Source organism: Fusarium fujikuroi, chromosome FFUJ_chr09, assembly GCF_900079805.1.
Source record: "Fusarium fujikuroi IMI 58289 draft genome, chromosome FFUJ_chr09".
In the NCBI taxonomy this organism is placed as follows: Eukaryota; Fungi; Ascomycota; class Sordariomycetes; order Hypocreales; family Nectriaceae; genus Fusarium; species Fusarium fujikuroi.
The window spans coordinates 39,635-57,093 of NC_036630.1; the positions used below are offsets into that span (position 1 = coordinate 39,635).

Here is a 17,459-nt window from a genome sequence, read left to right on the forward strand (position 1 = left end):
TAGAATAATTAAGCGGGTTGTTTACAAGACGTTTGAAGTTGATGGGAAGTATTTTTCTTGTGTCCAACCGCGTATCGATAGACGAAGCTCCGACTGAGGAAACGCTGGGTTTTCTACTGCTGAAATGGAGTTCCTGCTTGGGATTTGCAAGGGCCCATGGCCTAAGTAGATCAGCGAAGCCCAAGAAATCTCACAGTATGTATTGGACCAGGCCACCGAAAGAATTATTTTAATAGTCAAGACACATAACAACATATATGTAGTAATGGTACAATGATACATCAAGCTGCAACCTGCTGGAGAGGGGTACTTTCCACCTTGCCCTCAGCCTTCTTCTCCAAGCCCTGCTTGTACAGCTGAGCTCTTCCGTATGACTCCGCGTAAGATGCTGACACGGCCTCCTCAACAGTAGCTGGCTTGAACTTGGCCTCCTCCCCAGGTGCTTTGCAGGTTGGAATACAGTCAACAACGTAATCGGGGTTGCCAGATACAAAGACTGGGATGGAGTATCGCTCTTTGCCAGTCTTGTTAATAACGCGATGCACGTTGCTCTTGTACTTCTCGTTTGTCCATCGAGCCATCAGATTGCCCAGATTGACAACGAATGCACCCTTGGTTGGTTGAACCTGATAGTGGTTGTCAGCTTTATCTCTTCTTGAAGTGAAGGGTAATAGGACTTACATCAATCCATGTGTTGTTCTTCTGATCCCAAACTTGCAGCCCATCGACATCATCTTGAAGGAGCATTGTGATAGCGCCGAAATCGGTATGGGCTCCAATACCTCTAGTGAGCTTCTCATCAGCGTCCTTGGGTTGAGAGGGATAATGCAGGAGCCTCATGGTAGCAACAGCGCCATCGAGGAAGGTACTGAAGTAGTCCTCCTTCAGATCAAGGGAGAGTGCCAGGACTCGCATAAGATCAGAGGCAAGACTCAGTGTTGACCTATAGTAATCCATGGTCTGGAACTTAAAGTCCTCCAAATCGTCTCCCAAAGCTTCGGGCCACTGGTTGGGGCCACTGTTGAGCTTCTTGTTGACGAAATAGGGGTGAGACTTGGGAATTTCATCGCCGATGTAAAAACCCTCCTTGAGTTCGGGCTGAGTACCCTCCTCAAGAATCTGTGACCTCAACATCTCATAACCACGGTTCCAGGTGTTATTATTTTTGGAGACCTTCTCCTTCTCCTCCAGAGGCAGGTTGAAGAGCTTCTTGGCGCACTGAAGGGCTTTCGCTTGCTTATCTACCGGAACAGAATGTCCCAGGATCTGGAAAAATCCATTGTACAAACAGCTTTCGCGGACCTGGTCTACAACCTTCTTCTTCTCCGCTGGGTCTTCTGAGTAGAAACCTATATCACTTAGTCTGGGAGCTAGTAAGAGTTGACGTCTGTTGCTTACCAGAGAAGTCGATGATAGGAATCTCAAGCTTCGTCATGATGTATTGTAGCTTGGGTATGAGTACAATCTCAATTGAGAAAAGTCAGTCTGTTGAGTAATGTATGGAATAATAAACAAAGATACTAAAAATATGATTCCTTAACGACTAAATACATCTACATTAATGACATTGAGGTAAAATAACCCACTCTGGGAACGAAGCCTTTGACTCCAAGCTACTTGCTTACTGATGATGATCGGAAATTCGGAGACCTCCGGGATCACCCCCAACTTTGCATTGTGAGCATAACTTGCATTAAACTGAGATAGGCTTGAATGCGGGGTTTACGAGCTGTATCCACCCTTGGTTCTCAAAAGTGGGCGCGCTATGATAAGGGCTGCGGACTGCCAGGACAGGAATTCCCGGCTGTGATCGGACCTTGCCTGCCTGAGGGATGAAGGGTCACGAAGTTCACGACTCCAAGCTTGTCGGTCTGTTGCGAAGCAGGACATTAATAGATGAGGCTGTGTCGGATGTTGGCTCCTATCTTAGCAAGGTTTTTGCCGTAAACAAGACCATTTTCGTTGAAGATTTAATGACAGTGGCAAATCAGCCATTTTCGTCTTGAAACTCAAGTCTTCGGTGCATTGCATCACAGTTATCATGTTGCTTTGTAAAATGCTCTTAAGTAATTAATTAAATTTATCTTCAATCAACATAAGAAGAGTAAGTATATAACATAGTTAATTTAGAAGGATTTATATATATTAAGTAATATAAATACAGTAATAAAAATAGCCAAGTGTAGGGTATCTCAGACTTTCTCTCTTATCTTATCTGCCCAGCGCGTCTTCCCTAATTACTCACTAAGTCAATTAACAATAAAGAACATACAGGCTGTTGCACGCAGCGGTTGACACCATTACCTGAAAGTTGTGCAGAGATTAACTTGCTCTGTAAGAGCAGGTTTTGGCTACCCGTGACGTCTTTATTAAACATCAAATGTGACTCTAGGTATTAGCCAAAAAATGAACACCGTTTCAAGACACACGGCGCGCTCCGGGGATCGGTTAAACTGTCCATCCGGGGGCGATCCCCTAAAAGGGACGCAACCCTTGTCAGTAAGGCACAGCCGAGCTTCAGCTCTGTCATCGGTCCAGTCAACCGTTGTGACGAGTGGCGATGCGCTGGCAGTAAATGCACAGCCAAGGCGAAGGAAGGCAAAGAAGCAAGGAAATGCTGGAGGTGAGATCGTCTTGCTCCTCGAAACAATGAAACTAAACCTCCTTCTGGATGAATGGATCGCCGGGCAAATTACAGGCCTGTTGCTTGGCCCACTTCTCGCAGGATTGACGAGGCTAAACTCTTTCCAGTATCAACGTGCCGCTCTCAGCCTTACAACAGGTATGATGTCAAATTGCTTGGCGACGATATGCGCTGCAATGTTAAAAAACCAATTTGTATTTAAGAGTCCAAAGCTTGCCCAAGTTTACGAGACTATCAAACAGCCATTGAATCTCGGAGATATCACTCAACATGCGTTTTGAATCTTTAGCCTATATGGGCCTTGCTGGCTCTGCAACAGCCAGCGTCATCCTCTCCAATGATGTTCCTCTTATTGGTCCTTCTTTTCTCCCCAACTTCGACATTTCCAAGACAAATTTCCTTGCTGAAGCCAAGCAAAAGTTCCCATCCCTGGTCGAAGAACTCTTCGATACCAAGGTCTTGAACAAAACAGACCTTATTTTTGCTGTTGATGTCTTTTCAGCCTCCACCAATGATTCGCTTTACAGCTACTTCCATGTCGGCGATACATACAAAGATACGCTCACAAAGGGAAACCTGACTGAGGATACAATATTCAGAACAGGCAGCGTGACAAAAGTCTTCACCGTGTATGCTATCATTGCTAAGGCTGGCATTGAGGCATTGAGCTATCCTGTGTCCATTTTCCTACCCGAGCTCTTGGGTAATTCCTCTACCAACCCGTTGGAGAGAATTGACTGGAGTGAAATCACTGTGGGGGCACTTGCTACACATCAGGCTGGCACCAGTGGCCCGGGACGTAAGTTGACGATGCCACCTTAGGCGGTCCACTGAATGTTGACAAAAATACTAGAATACCTTAAGCCGGGATTCGACGGGGCCGATCGCGAGGGTGAGTATAATACCATCGCGGATGTGAAATTTGCTTACAAGACTAGCGTTTCTTGAATTCATGCGGGATACACAAGTCCCAACGATGGGCCCTTGGCGAAGTGCACTCTACTCGGACGCTGGCTTTGGAGTTCTGACTCTGATTCTCGAGAGGCTCACTGGCCAAGAGTACAAGGACGCGATTAAAGATATCATATTTAAACCGCTTGGAATGAATTCTTCCTCTGCAGTGGTTCCTAATGGCACAGATGTGGATGCCGTAGCCCGGACTGGGCTCGTATCATGGGGCACTGATGTTCCTATTGTGGCTGGGTAAGTCAAGCTTCCCAACATTTCGTTCCCCCGGCGAAATAAGCTAACGAAAATAAGATCTGGTGGCATATATTCATCAGCCAAGGACCTCCGACTCGCAGGACTCTCTATCCTCAACTCCGACCTCCTCTCATCTTCCACTACTCGGGAGTGGATGAAACCTCGCAGCAGCACTGGCACCCTTGTCGAGCTTGTCGGAGCGCCCTGGGAAATCACGCGTCTCACCCTACCCACGGGTCCTGAATCGAACCGCACCCGTGTCTCTGACCTATACCTCAAGGCTGGTGGTACTAATGATTATACCTGCTTCATTGCCCTTTCGCCAGACCATGGTATTGGATTTTCAATTCTTATTGCCGGTGAAACTGCCACTCCTGCCCGATGGCCACTCCGCGATGTTACAGGAACAACCTTCATCACAGCAGCTGAGTACGCTGCAGCGGAAAGTGCTGAGAAGAACCTCACTGGTACATTTGTCGTCAAGGGCTCTGAGACTACAAACATGACCATCCAAGTCAACAAAGGAGAGCCTGGATTGAAGGTGAAGTCGTGGTACGTCGAAGCAAAAGACGTAGTTGCGGATACCTCATCGCGTCTCTACCCAATGGGTCTCTACTCCAACTCTCGCTCTCTTACCGCACAATACAACATCAAGGGCAAGTTTTCTGCAGCTTTTCGTGTAGTTACTGGACTTGCCACTCCAGCACCTCGTGCGGCTGTTGAGGGCGGAAAGGGAGGATTGTTCGACCATAGTCAGGCTTGGATGAATATTGGAGCCTCTGGGTCGGCTGATGAGCTCATCTTCAATATGGAGGATGCAAAGGTCGTCAGCATCATCAGTCCCTACGATGGAACGGAATTTGTTCGAGTAGACTAGGGGCGACGGATTTAGGCACTTTTTATAATACCGCAGCTGAATTAGATCCTGTAGAATAATTGATTCTTCTCCTTAATTAATGACGCGCTTGGCTGATAGACGCGTTTGCCCTACCTGCAGTTGCATCGATGCCGTAACCACATTCTTACCTTGGTTAGTGCCCCTCACACTGAAGATTACCAAAGATCTTCAATTGGACAGCCTCTTTGAGTTTGGGCAGTGCGGCTGAAACCTTTAGCTGAAAATCCATCTGAGGCATTTATATTAAAAGGTCTTGTTCAGATACTCAACCTATTTATAAAAATCCATCTAATATACATTCACCTTCAACAAAAAAAATTAACAAACGTTGCTCTCCATGAAGCCAATAATTGATTCCTCCAAAGATCGAATCAGCGTGGCAGCAGCCGAAGGAGAACGGCTCCTCTCGGTTATCGCTGCTACTGAAGATACTGCAGCCACTCTCAGCCAAGTCAAACTAGACCTCGCTGCACTCAAGAACATATGGTATGATGCAGACGCGCTATATAGTGAACTCTCCGCTCGACTTGAAACGGAACAAAAGGAATTTGAAGATCTACGGGGAAGTCACATAAAGAAATTCTTTGCTGGTTCACAGTATAAGGAGAAACTCAACAAGGAGGAGAATGATGTGACAGAAGTGCAAGAGTGGCTGGCCAAGGCGGACAAGACGCGCAAAGAGCTCAAAGCCAAGCTGCATGACATGAAGGAGCGGAGGCAAAAGTTGGAAAACATGCTCGAGCAACGTGTGCAGGCCCTGAATGATCTTGATCACCTTTATGCAGTTGTCTTTGATGGACCTTCGCCAGATAATGCTGAAGAAGATAAACTCGAGGCAGAGATGATCGCAGCTCAACAAGTAATAGCCAAAATTACTTTCTATCGCTTTGTTCATGGCATGACACTGATACTCTCTAGGTATTTGATCCCATACAGGAACGCTACAGCCAAGTCGCTTCAGTGGTCAAGTATATCACAATGGCTCGCTCACGCGTCACCTTCGCCGCCGGAAGCGCAGCAAAGGCGCTCAAAATCTCCGAATCGGATATCTTTGATCTAAAAGCCGGAGCGGGAATCAGGGCTAATCGCCACTTCAATTCCGCTGTCGCTGACCGGAAAGAGCGTGAAGAGTTGGGTTTGGTCCATCTCAGTCTGACTGAGGCCTCGCAATTCCTCGCACTGGCTCACGAGCTCGATCCCGAAGTCGGCGGGTTTATAATGCCCAAGGTGGCAGACGGGAAAAGCGCTGCTGGCAGACTCGACGACTGGATCAACACACCCGTAACTGACTACTTGTTCCATCGGGAAATTAAAGCAACGGCAGAGGGTATAGCTGCGGCGGGCGCGATTGTAGATGAGGAGCTGCGCTTGGCCGAGGAGAAGAAGAGCGTGTGGACCGAGAAGAGGGACGCTGCAGGCAAGGATCTGAAACAAGCTAGAGAAAAGCTGCAACAGTTACGAGCCCGGATCTTCGAAGATGCTGTCAATGGCCAAGGAAGCTCAACAGCACCGTCTTATGAGCAAGCGACAGCAAATGAGCACCTACCACAATACACAGCGACGGAACCTTAAACCCTTTCATTGGAGCCAATTAAGCAGCTATAGCGACTGTTTATCATTCATATTTCAAACACATATTACTATCTCTCCATCGCCGTGCGCTTCGACCGTGAACTCGTTCGAAGTGGTTGATGGGGACACATGCATTCACTTGGCCTACTAGACGTCCGATCTGAGACACTGGTCTATACTTTCCTAACTTGAATGTCAAAGTCATTTGAGAGTTGTCCTGATGACAGAGGTGATCCCTTATGTGACGGGATGCTGATGAGATTGCTGGGAGAAGGGATTGGTAAAGCGCCCTTCGCCAATCCTGTGAGACAATATCTGTTAATATAGCCCATTACAGTGGCCTCGCAATGTAAATGCTCACCGGAGTAACTTTCCCTCAATCCAAGTCGGCCAGGAACCAGAGGTGCGGTATTCGACCTCATTGGGTGTCTCGGGAACATCTTTGAGGTATGGAGGGACGTATTTTAGGTCCTTCTCATGAATAAAATAGCTATTGTAGGAGAACTCGTTGGAATGCATTTTAAATGGTGATAGCAGCTTGTAACAGGGTCGTTTTTTGTGATGGCTCTTGACTTTGTGTGTTGTTGTTTAACATGACGGAGGAGTTTACAACCGAGTTTCAATGGTGTGCCATTGACAGCTCAGCGGTCACCACTTAAATGCGAGTCTATTGAAGTTCTGTGATTCTTTAATTCCGGGGTTCGGTACTCTGAGGATATCCGGCGAAAATGCAACAAAGATCATGCCCAATTGAAGCTATGTCCTTGGCAGGTTATCAACGCTTTGAATAAGGTTCTATTGTGACTTTGTCTCTTTGAAGGCCTGCATTCGTTATTGGCCAGGATATGTACCGTGTTATTCCCCAGGATACTGATTATAATGCATTGAAGTGTTCATTGCCCTTATTGCAGTAAAATGTCTTTATATCTCACTTAACGAAGAGCTGCCCATCTATAGTTCCCAAGAAGTTGCAAAAGAAAACTGCATATTATCAAGACAGTTCTTGAAACAAGAACCTCTAAAAGTTCTCTATACTATTATATTCGTTAATCATAAAGATTTCACCAGACCTTCTCGTATCTTCCCAATATCCACGTTCTGCCCTTTGCTTTTGTAAAAGACTAGTCGCACAATTGTTTACTAGTCGGGTTTGTTAGACATCGATTCGGAAATATGTCTACGCAGTCACATACCGCTATATGCACACTCATCGAGCTCCAAGTCCCAATTGTTTTGATCTGGGCCCTTATACTTGCGCGCGTCGTTCGGAGATAGGTAATCGAGATGAGGGGTCCTATACGTGTTGGACCATATCGGCTGGTATAGAGGTGGATATATGTTGCGTGATGCTTGGGGGATTGGGACAGGCCCTGTTGTTTGAGCCAAATATTCGGACACTGCGGTCTCTGATGTTGTATGGCTATCCCTATGACTCTCCAGAATTACATGATGTTTTGTTGGTAGCGATTTCAGCTGCTTGGTAGGCGGATGGGTTGGCCGGCCTTTGTTGGATGTAAAGGGCCACGTATATACCGCTTGCCGTTTTCCTGATGAAAATTCACCATCCTCGATGCCGCTTCTCTGAATCTAGTACTGTCATCAGTATAGAACAGTCGGACACAAGACGCAGTTTATACTTACTGTCTGGCATTTCGAGCATTTGCTAGGGGGCTGGCAGCCCGACTCATTGGGATGCATGTGGTATATAGGCCTGATGTCTTTGGCACATATGCAGGGATCAGACGCGGATACTTTGTTGAGAAGATCTTCCCAAACCCTGGAGTGTCCTCTATACCTGGCGATAAGGTAGCTCCCAAGGGTCATGAGCTGTGCGGCGTAAGGTCCTGGAGAGTGGGTTTCAGTCCAAGAAGAGCGGATGATCCACTGCTTGTCGATTGGGTTTGGCATCGATGTACCAAGGTGAGGGGATGAGAGATCAGGTAATTACTCAACAAAAGATTATATCTGAGCAGTCATTGAGAGGACTTAAGCAAGTTCAATCCAGCATACTAAGACAGGCCTTATATATGTACCCAATTCTGGACTTTTATCACAACATCATAGCCTTACTTTTCTTATTAGTTTCTTATTAGTACTGGATTGCTGGGTTGAGACATATTGAAGTCAATTGCAAGCCACAAATCTAGACCAACTGTAGAGGCCATAGAGGCCTAACCCGCGCCTCAATTGAAAGACTCCAGTACTCAACCCTGGCCATGCCACATGTAACATCACGGCATACTATCCACTATATGGAATTTGTTTTACCACCAAAAGCAGAACGTTTCGCACAAACGGGTCGGGTCAGCGTGGTACTACAAGGAGCTTTCGGGGAGTTTCGTGACATCCCCGCTTCCTGATCACAAAATTGTCTCACCATTTTTAGCCCTAGCATCCTGTGCCGAAGCCACTCTTTTAGCATCCACGTGGTGTATGCGAGGTTTTTGCCAACGTTGGGCTTGCATGCATTTTCTGGCATCTCCTTTGCTCTAGTTTCGCGTAAATACTCCAACCAGTTCTTTGTAGCATCCTGGCAGACCACGTTATCTGCAATGAAATGCTTATGGGATGGCCACTTCTGCGGCCGCGGGAAGACCGGTGTCACACCGGAATCCTGCCTGTCTTGAGACTTGTCTCAGTTTCCCTCGGTGAGAGCGTAAGGGGGCGGGAGGGAACGTAGGAGTTGCAGTTCAGCCCAGCTGAAAGATGCGGGTGCCACCTTTGAAGCCCAGATGAGAAGCCACACGGCAAGTCCGTTAGATCGATATTCCTTTGGAGGATCGAAGTTAATTGAGAGACTTTGCTTCAAAGTTTGGTATGCTATTGTTGTCTTGGGGGGCTGTCTGTGCTGTTACTTCAGTCCTGGAGTTTATCTAGAGGCTGAGGCTTCAGTCTGATGAAAGACATAACTGGACAGTAAGTCCTATATACATCCTTGGCCCTTGCTAATTCTTTTTAAGCTTAGGAACAATAGTTCTCAAGATGCATCATGCCATTGCTCGTATTGCAAACCGCATTTACGTTATGTATCCTCCACAAATTGTCACCCATCATGCACAATCACTCGTTATGATGTGATGCCGTACCATACCACTCAAACTCATCACGGACAGACATTCCCAGTGACTTCTTTGACGACTGAGTAATCCTGCCATAAGTGACATAATTATTAGAGTTATGTATATATCAATCCGTTAGGAAAATGAAATTTATCTCACTAGCTACGAACAATATTTCTTTATGGTAATGAACCTCACCTGCATTAGTTATGTTTTAATATGCGTGACACTGTGACCTTGCTACAGTCTGTTTCCGACAACCTTACCTACCGACAAGAGCCCAAAGCGGACTAGTTATTCCTTGGAGAACACATATGTCACAGCTCAGCCGTGGCGCTTGCAAGGTACTTTGATGGAGCTACTGAGATATGCAAGAAATGAAGGGCGAAAAGAGATATCGGGTTATCGAGTCTGTTCTAGTGGAGTGACCCTGACCGCTGTCTGATTTCCAGGCCGCGATCGGAAGCTCAGCCGTACAATACAGTAGTCTCAAACGCTATCAGAACCGGTATCATTCTGCCCCACAAAGCAATAGAAGAGGGACTACCTAGAGCGCAGGGATATTCGGGAGGGAAGAGAAAACTGCAAAAAGATGGGAAGGCGGAAAACCCAAATACGTATGAACTCAAGATACTGGCCACGCCCTGTGGATGCCTTTCCCTGAGAATTCTGAAATTTTAGTATTATATCATAGTCTTCAAGCCCAAACTTGGATAGAAGAGACCCACGAGGCGGCGTGGCTAAAATCTTGAGTTAATGTGGTCACTAGGAACGGGCCTGCTTGATCCTGCCGCTGCAGCTAGCCTTGTCTCCTGGCTTGTGCACTGATATTGATGCTCCTTGCACTTGAATAGTCCTAGAAAATCCTGATCCATGGGGGTATCCCTGTTGTGAATTGGCTTTTATACAACATTGGCATCTCGCTCGAAGCCCCTGCGTTGTGCAGGCGCCTGTTCGAGCCTGGGAAGAATTGATGGGTAAACACCCCACCCAGCTATGGCAGACACGTGGAGCAAGGGCCTACCCTGTTCAAAGAGCGGTATTCGCGTAAGTCTCAGGGTCTACAACTCCGTGTCGATCACTGAATATTTCGCAGTCATTGTACAATGAAGGTGTGGAGCAAACTTCAAGCAATTATTACAGTTAAAGATAACCCGATTGGAGAGATGGACGTGCCCAAGGATCCGCTGAAAGCTTCGCGGGTTCTAGGGCCAATCTGCGGCCGGTAAGATTCGATAGCGTATCACTCAGCGGTTTGGCTAATGGGTCATGGATACGATGACAAGGAAAGCAAACACCGTCATCAGCCAGCCGTCATTCTGTTGTTCTTCAAAAAGCCAAGCTATGATAGACAATGTTAAAAAAAGAAAGGTGAAGAGGATTAGATCAGTTATAAATACCTGAGGGCTCTTGACCGTGGCAGCTTGAGCAAATCGCTGAGTTATACCGACATCAGTTACGCTCCTTCAATTCCTGCTTCATAATATCATTCTTCCCGTAGCCTTGAGCGCTTGGCTTCAGGGTATCTTGCCTTTACGACTAAGCCTCCTCCTCCTCAAGCACAGCTGCAGGTTCATCACTATGGACCCCTGCCATATAATGTGCCAGTGGCCAAACTGTACCGTCGAGGCTAGCCACTGGGCACATTGCACATGCCCTTACCAATCACCCACTGATGAGTCCTCTTCAACACATGCGTCCCCTAACTCTGTATCACACCATGATCAGGAGCCCACACCGCCCTCTCCTGCCGCATTCGAACCTCCTCAAAGTGCCAGTGCCCTCGACCAGGCAGTCAGCTTTTGTTGCGGAGGATGGCCAACCCACGATAACGGCGTCCACACACAAATGGATTACGCATCACCCAACCTGCTGATCGATTTTGAACCTCAGGATATTCAGCCAGGAGATCAATCCCCCCCTACAACATCGGGTCAATCTTCAAAGTCCGCATCTCCCTCGCGAACTGACGACCAACTTGTGAACAAAGATACCAAGGGCACCAGAAGCGCAGTGGAAGAATTGGAGGATCAATTTCCTGCAGATATTCCCTGTCGAATGCAGGTTGAACAGTGTGAAATGGAGAAGCATCAACAAGGAATGCAATGGGATTTGGGAAGCCAAAAGAGAGGGTGCTTTGAGGGCGCGGATGAGCACAATCAAGGATAAGAGCCCTGCGATCAGGTGTCTTCTCGAGTAAAAGATCCGAAAGTTTCGTTTTTGATAAGTGTACTACTTAAACTATATGGCAATAGGACTAATGGGCTCTCTTTACTGGTTGATTGTTGATGGAAACTGCCCCTAATAATTTGAATTCGCTGTTTGTAGTAACAAATGTGTTTTGTTGGTTAATCCATTGTGACATGAACGTGCAACTAAAATGAAGTGATCCCGTGGAATAAAAAACAACAAATAGCGGCTTGTAGGACTTCTCAAACAAGAACTGCAGCACAGAGCAACTCCATCTTGCGAACAAATGGAAACAAGCATGAAAGAAACAAAAATAACGGAATTTCTAGAGAGGAGAAGGTTCTCCGAGATAAATTTAGTCTGTTTCGCCTCGTCCATTTAAAAACGCGTCCCTGTACGCCACTACTCAGCTCTCCGCATATCCACATCTTAAGCTCGTGCGATACCATTAGGAGGTTTTATTGGCTCGAGGGGCTGGTAGACGGCACGCGTAACTGGTGCTAGGCCACGGATTCTTGCCGTTACCTCCGAAAGGCACACGGAGAAAATCAGGTGGGACCAGAGCGGAGGAGGTTCGCGGTGCGGGCGTTGAAATTTGATGGGCTAAGCTGTAAGCGCTGGCTCGCTTGTTTCCCGAGCCACTGACCTCACAGGAGATGTGCGGGCACCCCCATCTTCTGAAGCGCCTCGTTAACGGTCTCGCTGAGCGCGCTGTCAGTGAAGTCCACTTTGCCCCTGCGCAGCGATTGAATGGGGTCGTTAATCTAATCTCCAGGCATATCCGGGAAGAGTGTTGTAAAGCAATGGCTAGAGACACGGGCCCAACTTGAAGGAACTGAACGAAAACGGAATACTGCTTGATACAGCGCGTAAACAGTCATTGCTACGTAAAGGCCATCGAAGATTTGACAGGACAGATCCAGAGGTTACAGGGCATGCAGGGGTAACACACCAACAGGTGAAAGCATGACCTTGAGCCTGGTTGATGTGACGGGGCGCCAGGGGAAAAACAAATATTCGAATGCATGGCGAAGGGGAGGGTCGGAGACACCTGTTGCACTCGACAAGATGGTATCTGCACACGCCCATATGATGTTGTCTCAAGCAAGCGAGCTGTTGTCTCCCTGCTGTGGACCGGGGACCGGGTAGCTGACGGAAACAAGCACTCGTTGAAGCCGGCGAAGACTACTGAGACCTACCGCGGGTCGATCTTGACTGTCACCTTATGGCTAGTGTGGAAGGCCTCAATCACAAAACGTGCGAATTCGGCATGCTAAGTTTGTTCTACCCCTGGCTTTATTGATGGATCAGTGAATTTGGCAACAGCATAAGCGGCACATCACCAAGAGTCCATATCCTGGCTGTCTGGTAAACTTACGATTGAGCTGATGACGGGAAGCCTGTCCGTGGCCCCGACACAGCGTTAATTTCGGGAGAAAAGCCCCACGAAGGCGTTCAACCAAGGTTTAGGGCGAGACGAGACGAGAAGTAACTTTCAGTCCAGGCCAGAAAAAGACTTTGAGATGGTCAGCTTTTAGTTCCTCAGCTTCGTTTTGTTCCCCTCGCACAACACAGTAGATTGATCAGACGATTGTAGGAATAGGCCATCAAGTCGAAACACCCACTATACCACATGGGGTGTCACGGACGCGCTGCCTCTGCAGTGTGGTGCACAAACAGCTGTCGAAATGGTTGACGAGAAAGATACGAGCGTCTGGCCAAGGCCAGTAAGATCACAACGAGCTTGTGTCTCAGCAGCAGGAACGCCTCGTCTCTGCTGAGACCTCCAGGGGGTCGGCAGCGCGATGGTAGCCTAGACAGGAAAGGTCATCCTCCACAGCTGACCCCCCACAAGCCTTTGATACTGGTTAGATCAACATACGTCCTGGCTTCTATTGGTGTGGGCGGAGACTACGCCAAATTCTCATGACTCAGACTGGCGATGCACACTGCTTGCCGCCACCAGCAGAGTACCTGCTGACTTTGCGACTTGGCTCTACGCGTACTTGTCTGAGCCTGGTCGAAGCTTTGAAACAATGGTAATTTGGTCAAGGCGGCCGCGTTCGGTATTATTGTTTACGCAACAATTGCAGGCTGGCCTACTCAAAGGGGGAGACAGTGGGAGTGGCAGTACGTACAGACTGTTGCGTAACGCTACGCGTTGGTTTCGCGGAGAACAACACAGTTCATGCTGATAATCTGGGTTATTGCCCCTTTTATTCGTGATCTAAACAGAAACGGCGGTGGAGATTTTGGTGGTGGATGCCAAAAAGACTTCCCTAGACGAACTCAAAAAGCCGACCGACAAAGGCAAAAGCTCGAGGATCAATGAGAGACCGTCATGGAGGTGTTGAGGCGGTCGCAGCCTGGAATAATGACGCGCTTGCATTCCAGTGCCGTCGGCCGGGTCCGTTTAGCGCTTCAGTGACCAGTGATTGCCCCTCCCGCCCTTGACTGCCTCCTCCGGCAACATGTTGAGGAACAATTTTAACCTGGGATTGATTCGCCTTTCTAGAATTCATCAGTACTGGCATATGAAAGATCGCTGTTCACACTGGTCTAGATAGAGATCAATCTCGCGTATAGCGGGCGTGTGCCACTCCGAGTTTTACAGCCTGTAAGTATGCAGACCTCAATTCGACAAGTTTGCACGTATTGACTGCCTCAGGTTCCTGAGGAATGCCTCGCTTCGATCTCAATATGCCATTACTGTCGCGGCTTTCGTTTCCGACTCTTTCAACACGGTGTGTCTGATGCAGGACACACCACGCCGCCGATGAACACTCCGACCTCGAAGCCTTCTGCTCGTCAATTCATGGTTGATGCCAAACGTATGATACAGGCCCATCAGCATGAAAGATACCGTGGAAGGCTGCATCACCTTGACATAGGCTTCACCGTCAAGCCCACCTCGTCGTCGGTGCCACACCGAATAACCCGACCGTGCCGACTCGAACTCATCATCCGACGATGGTCAGTTGAGACCATGCCATGGCTTCATCTCAGCTTGGAGCAAGGGATGACGATTGGGGGACAAGACAAGAGCTCGTCAGCGTTACCTGCCGACAAACTCACTGGTACCGACGCCTTTCTATTGCTCATCGCAAAGACCCTGCTTCAAGTCCGAACCTCCTACCGTCGCACCTCTCTCTACTTAGTCGGACCACTAACGCAGGTTGTCATCGATGACTCTTGGTATCGTCGAAGAATAGGCTACGAGATGCTGCCTTTGTGTTACCATGCAGATTAGCCACACGAACTTGACGATGCCCTAGGATGTGAGGTCTGAAGGCTTGAACAAGCCGAGAGGGTTGACTCATGATTAGTTACTTGGATCAGTATAAGCCATCAAGATGTTTACTGACTTTTGCAGCACCGCTGCTAAAGTTCAAGCCTCCCGGCAATCCATAGCCTTCATCCCGATGATGCTCTGCAGTTCCAAACCACGAAGGCGATGTCAAACATTGCCAAGCATCCGAGAGCAGCCAAACACTGATTCCTTCTGCCCTTCGGGCCACCTTGTTTCATGACATAAACGTTCAAACTCCTCCTCAGAAGTTGAAAACTTTCGATCCTAGTCTTCACATGCACTGATAGCCTCGCCGGTAACTTGGCGATGTCCATTTAACGAAGGTTGTACCGTAGCACACTGCGTACTTGTATTAGGGGCAGTGGGTCAAGCATTGTCCCCGTCCCAGCACCTCAAGTTGCATTTCCAACCATTACGTCAGACCAAAAGCACACCAAGCCTCATCCGTTCTTACAATTGCGCTGAGAGAGTTGTGCCAAAAGCTGTGAGGGGAAGTAAGCAAGGTCTTCTCAAACTATATCTTAAATAAACATGCCGAAGCCTTGCTCATCGCACATGGTAAGTACCTGTGACGATACCAGGCGGCTCGGCCCCACAAAGTATTTAATCCTCCGTAGTATTTATCCGTCACTATAATTAGATCTCTTCTCCACTTCTCCACACGGGTGCTTCTTCTACTGTGGAGATCCGACCAAGACAGGTCTACAAATAAAATATCTTACTACTTTACGATGCCCCAGACCAAAATGTTCCAAGACGGACAATTTTACTCTTGTCGTCGAATTATGCATAGATACGAGATCAGCCGGCTCCCCCCAAAATATAATTTATAGCAAGGACATCGCAACTATGGCACCCCTCTTGCTCCTCCTTCCGCTTGCGGCTTTGGCTTCCGCCATTACCTACAAGGCTGCATTAACTCTATATACCATCTTCTTCTCTCCCCTGAAGAACATTCCTGGACCTCTTTTTTCTCGATTCACCGATTTATGGTATGTCGACCGCGTCCGAAAAGGCCACTTTGAGCGCGACAATATCGACCTTCATCGCAAATACGGCCCCGTCGTCCGCTATGGCCCCAACCGATATAGTTTCGACCACCCTGAGGCCGCCCAGATTATCTATGGTGTTGGAAAAGCAGATAAATTTGCCAAGTCCTCATTCTTCCGAGCATTTGGTATACCCCTTCACGACAAACCCAGTTTCTTCGCGCATGAGAACATCAAAGAGCATGCCCAAATGCGTCGACTCTTTCAGAGCACACACGCTATGTCGGCACTTGTTTCATACGAGTCCTTTGTCGACGAATGCTCAGATTTATTTGACTTGAGACTCCGAGAAATGGCTGGAGGCTCTGCAGCTGGAAATACCTGGCCGCTTGTTGACCTTGGCAGATGGTTTCAGTGCTACGCTTTTGACGTCATCAGTATGATCACCTATTCCCAGAGAATAGGATTCCTCGATCATGGCACCGATATCGCAGCTATCATGGAGTCTTTGGAAGGTTTTCTCACTTATGCCAGCGTAATTGGTGTCTACTCTTGGCTACACCCTTTACTTTTCCACATCCAAAATTTCTTTGCTGGGAGCACAGGAACAGGGATGCAATATATCATGCAGTTCACCCAGAAGCTCATGAAAGAGCATGAAGCTAAGCCTAAGAACCTAGATATTGAAGACGAAGACAAGCAAACTATGGATTTCTTATCCAAGTATGCGGCTCGTCATCGCAAGGATCCAGTAACATACAATGAATGGTATGTTATAAGTGGATGTGCATCTAACATGACAGCTGGATCAGACACAACTGGTATCAGTCTATCGGCTATTATGTATCTGCTCATGACCAATCCCAAGGTGGCAGACAAGCTTCGTCAAGAGGTGGCTGAGCATCAGTCACGTGTCGCCCATTCCCGTCACTTCAGCTTCAAAGAGACACAACAAATGCAGTACTTACAGGCTGTAATAAAAGAAGGATTGAGGCTACATCCTGCTGTCGGTCAGCCGTTGGAGCGAGTGGTTCCCGATGGCGGTGCAACAATTGCCGGTCAATTCTTTCCTGGAGGAGTAGGTTGCTCAAACAGGACAAGTTTATTGCAGCCCGGTGTACTGAACTGCTTTTTAGACATTTGTAGGCGTTAATTGCTGGGTGGAACACTACAGCGCGGTCTTTGGACCTGATCCAGAGGCCTTCCGACCCGAGCGCTGGCTCGATAGTGACAAGGACAAGCTCGACATGATGAATCGCCACTGGATGCCAGTAAGTGGTGAGCTCCCTGGTTATGCGAACCAAACTGCTAATGACACTTCCAGTTTGGTATGGGCGCTAGAACGTGCATTGGTCGGCACATCTCTATGTTGGAAATGTCTAAACTGATCCCACGTCTTATTCGCGACTTTGAGTTTACGTTTCCAAAAGATAATCCTATGGGGAAAAACTTTAAAACTAATAACCGCTGGTTTGTTAAGCCAAAGGGTTTCAATGTGCATATCCAAGCTCGGAATTTGGCGGTTTAATTAAGATGCTGTGCCTACAATGTTTCTCTTACTACTTATATTAGTAAATAACTAGCTCCTAAGTAA

The 17,459-nt window shown here is 47.7% G+C and overlaps 7 protein-coding genes; 4 read left to right on the forward strand and 3 right to left on the reverse strand.

Moving 5' to 3' along the window:
- Window positions 1–281: 281 nt before the first annotated feature.
- FFUJ_10189 (related to gibberellin 20-oxidase) lies at window positions 282–1,435 on the reverse strand (the record flags this gene model as incomplete). XM_023567826.1 has 3 exons in its annotated part: window positions 282–626; window positions 682–1,349; window positions 1,399–1,435. 3 exons carry the CDS (start codon window positions 1,433–1,435, stop codon window positions 282–284), a joined length of 1,050 nt encoding a protein of 349 aa, XP_023435218.1.
- A 1,479-nt stretch (window positions 1,436–2,914) lies between these two features.
- FFUJ_10188 (uncharacterized protein) lies at window positions 2,915–4,724 on the forward strand (the record flags this gene model as incomplete). XM_023567827.1 has 4 exons in its annotated part: window positions 2,915–3,443; window positions 3,498–3,536; window positions 3,583–3,847; window positions 3,905–4,724. The coding sequence occupies 4 exons, from the start codon at window positions 2,915–2,917 to the stop codon at window positions 4,722–4,724; spliced, it is 1,653 nt and encodes a 550-aa protein (XP_023435219.1).
- A 358-nt stretch (window positions 4,725–5,082) lies between these two features.
- Window positions 5,083–6,317, forward strand: FFUJ_10187 (uncharacterized protein; the record flags this gene model as incomplete). XM_023567828.1 has 2 exons in its annotated part: window positions 5,083–5,604; window positions 5,664–6,317. 2 exons carry the CDS (start codon window positions 5,083–5,085, stop codon window positions 6,315–6,317), a joined length of 1,176 nt encoding a protein of 391 aa, XP_023435220.1.
- A 237-nt stretch (window positions 6,318–6,554) lies between these two features.
- On the reverse strand, window positions 6,555–6,836 carry FFUJ_10186 (uncharacterized protein; the record flags this gene model as incomplete). XM_023567829.1 has 2 exons in its annotated part: window positions 6,555–6,618; window positions 6,679–6,836. The coding sequence occupies 2 exons, from the start codon at window positions 6,834–6,836 to the stop codon at window positions 6,555–6,557; spliced, it is 222 nt and encodes a 73-aa protein (XP_023435221.1).
- A 531-nt stretch (window positions 6,837–7,367) lies between these two features.
- Window positions 7,368–8,225, reverse strand: FFUJ_10185 (uncharacterized protein; the record flags this gene model as incomplete). XM_023567831.1 has 3 exons in its annotated part: window positions 7,368–7,438; window positions 7,511–7,904; window positions 7,959–8,225. The coding sequence occupies 3 exons, from the start codon at window positions 8,223–8,225 to the stop codon at window positions 7,368–7,370; spliced, it is 732 nt and encodes a 243-aa protein (XP_023435222.1).
- A 2,732-nt stretch (window positions 8,226–10,957) lies between these two features.
- On the forward strand, window positions 10,958–11,545 carry FFUJ_10184 (uncharacterized protein; the record flags this gene model as incomplete). The annotated part of the gene is made up of 1 exon (XM_023567832.1): window positions 10,958–11,545. One exon carries the CDS (start codon window positions 10,958–10,960, stop codon window positions 11,543–11,545), a length of 588 nt encoding a protein of 195 aa, XP_023435223.1.
- A 4,180-nt stretch (window positions 11,546–15,725) lies between these two features.
- FFUJ_10183 (related to pisatin demethylase cytochrome P450) lies at window positions 15,726–17,393 on the forward strand (the record flags this gene model as incomplete). XM_023567833.1 has 3 exons in its annotated part: window positions 15,726–16,943; window positions 17,002–17,136; window positions 17,190–17,393. The coding sequence occupies 3 exons, from the start codon at window positions 15,726–15,728 to the stop codon at window positions 17,391–17,393; spliced, it is 1,557 nt and encodes a 518-aa protein (XP_023435224.1).
- Window positions 17,394–17,459: the final 66 nt, after the last annotated feature.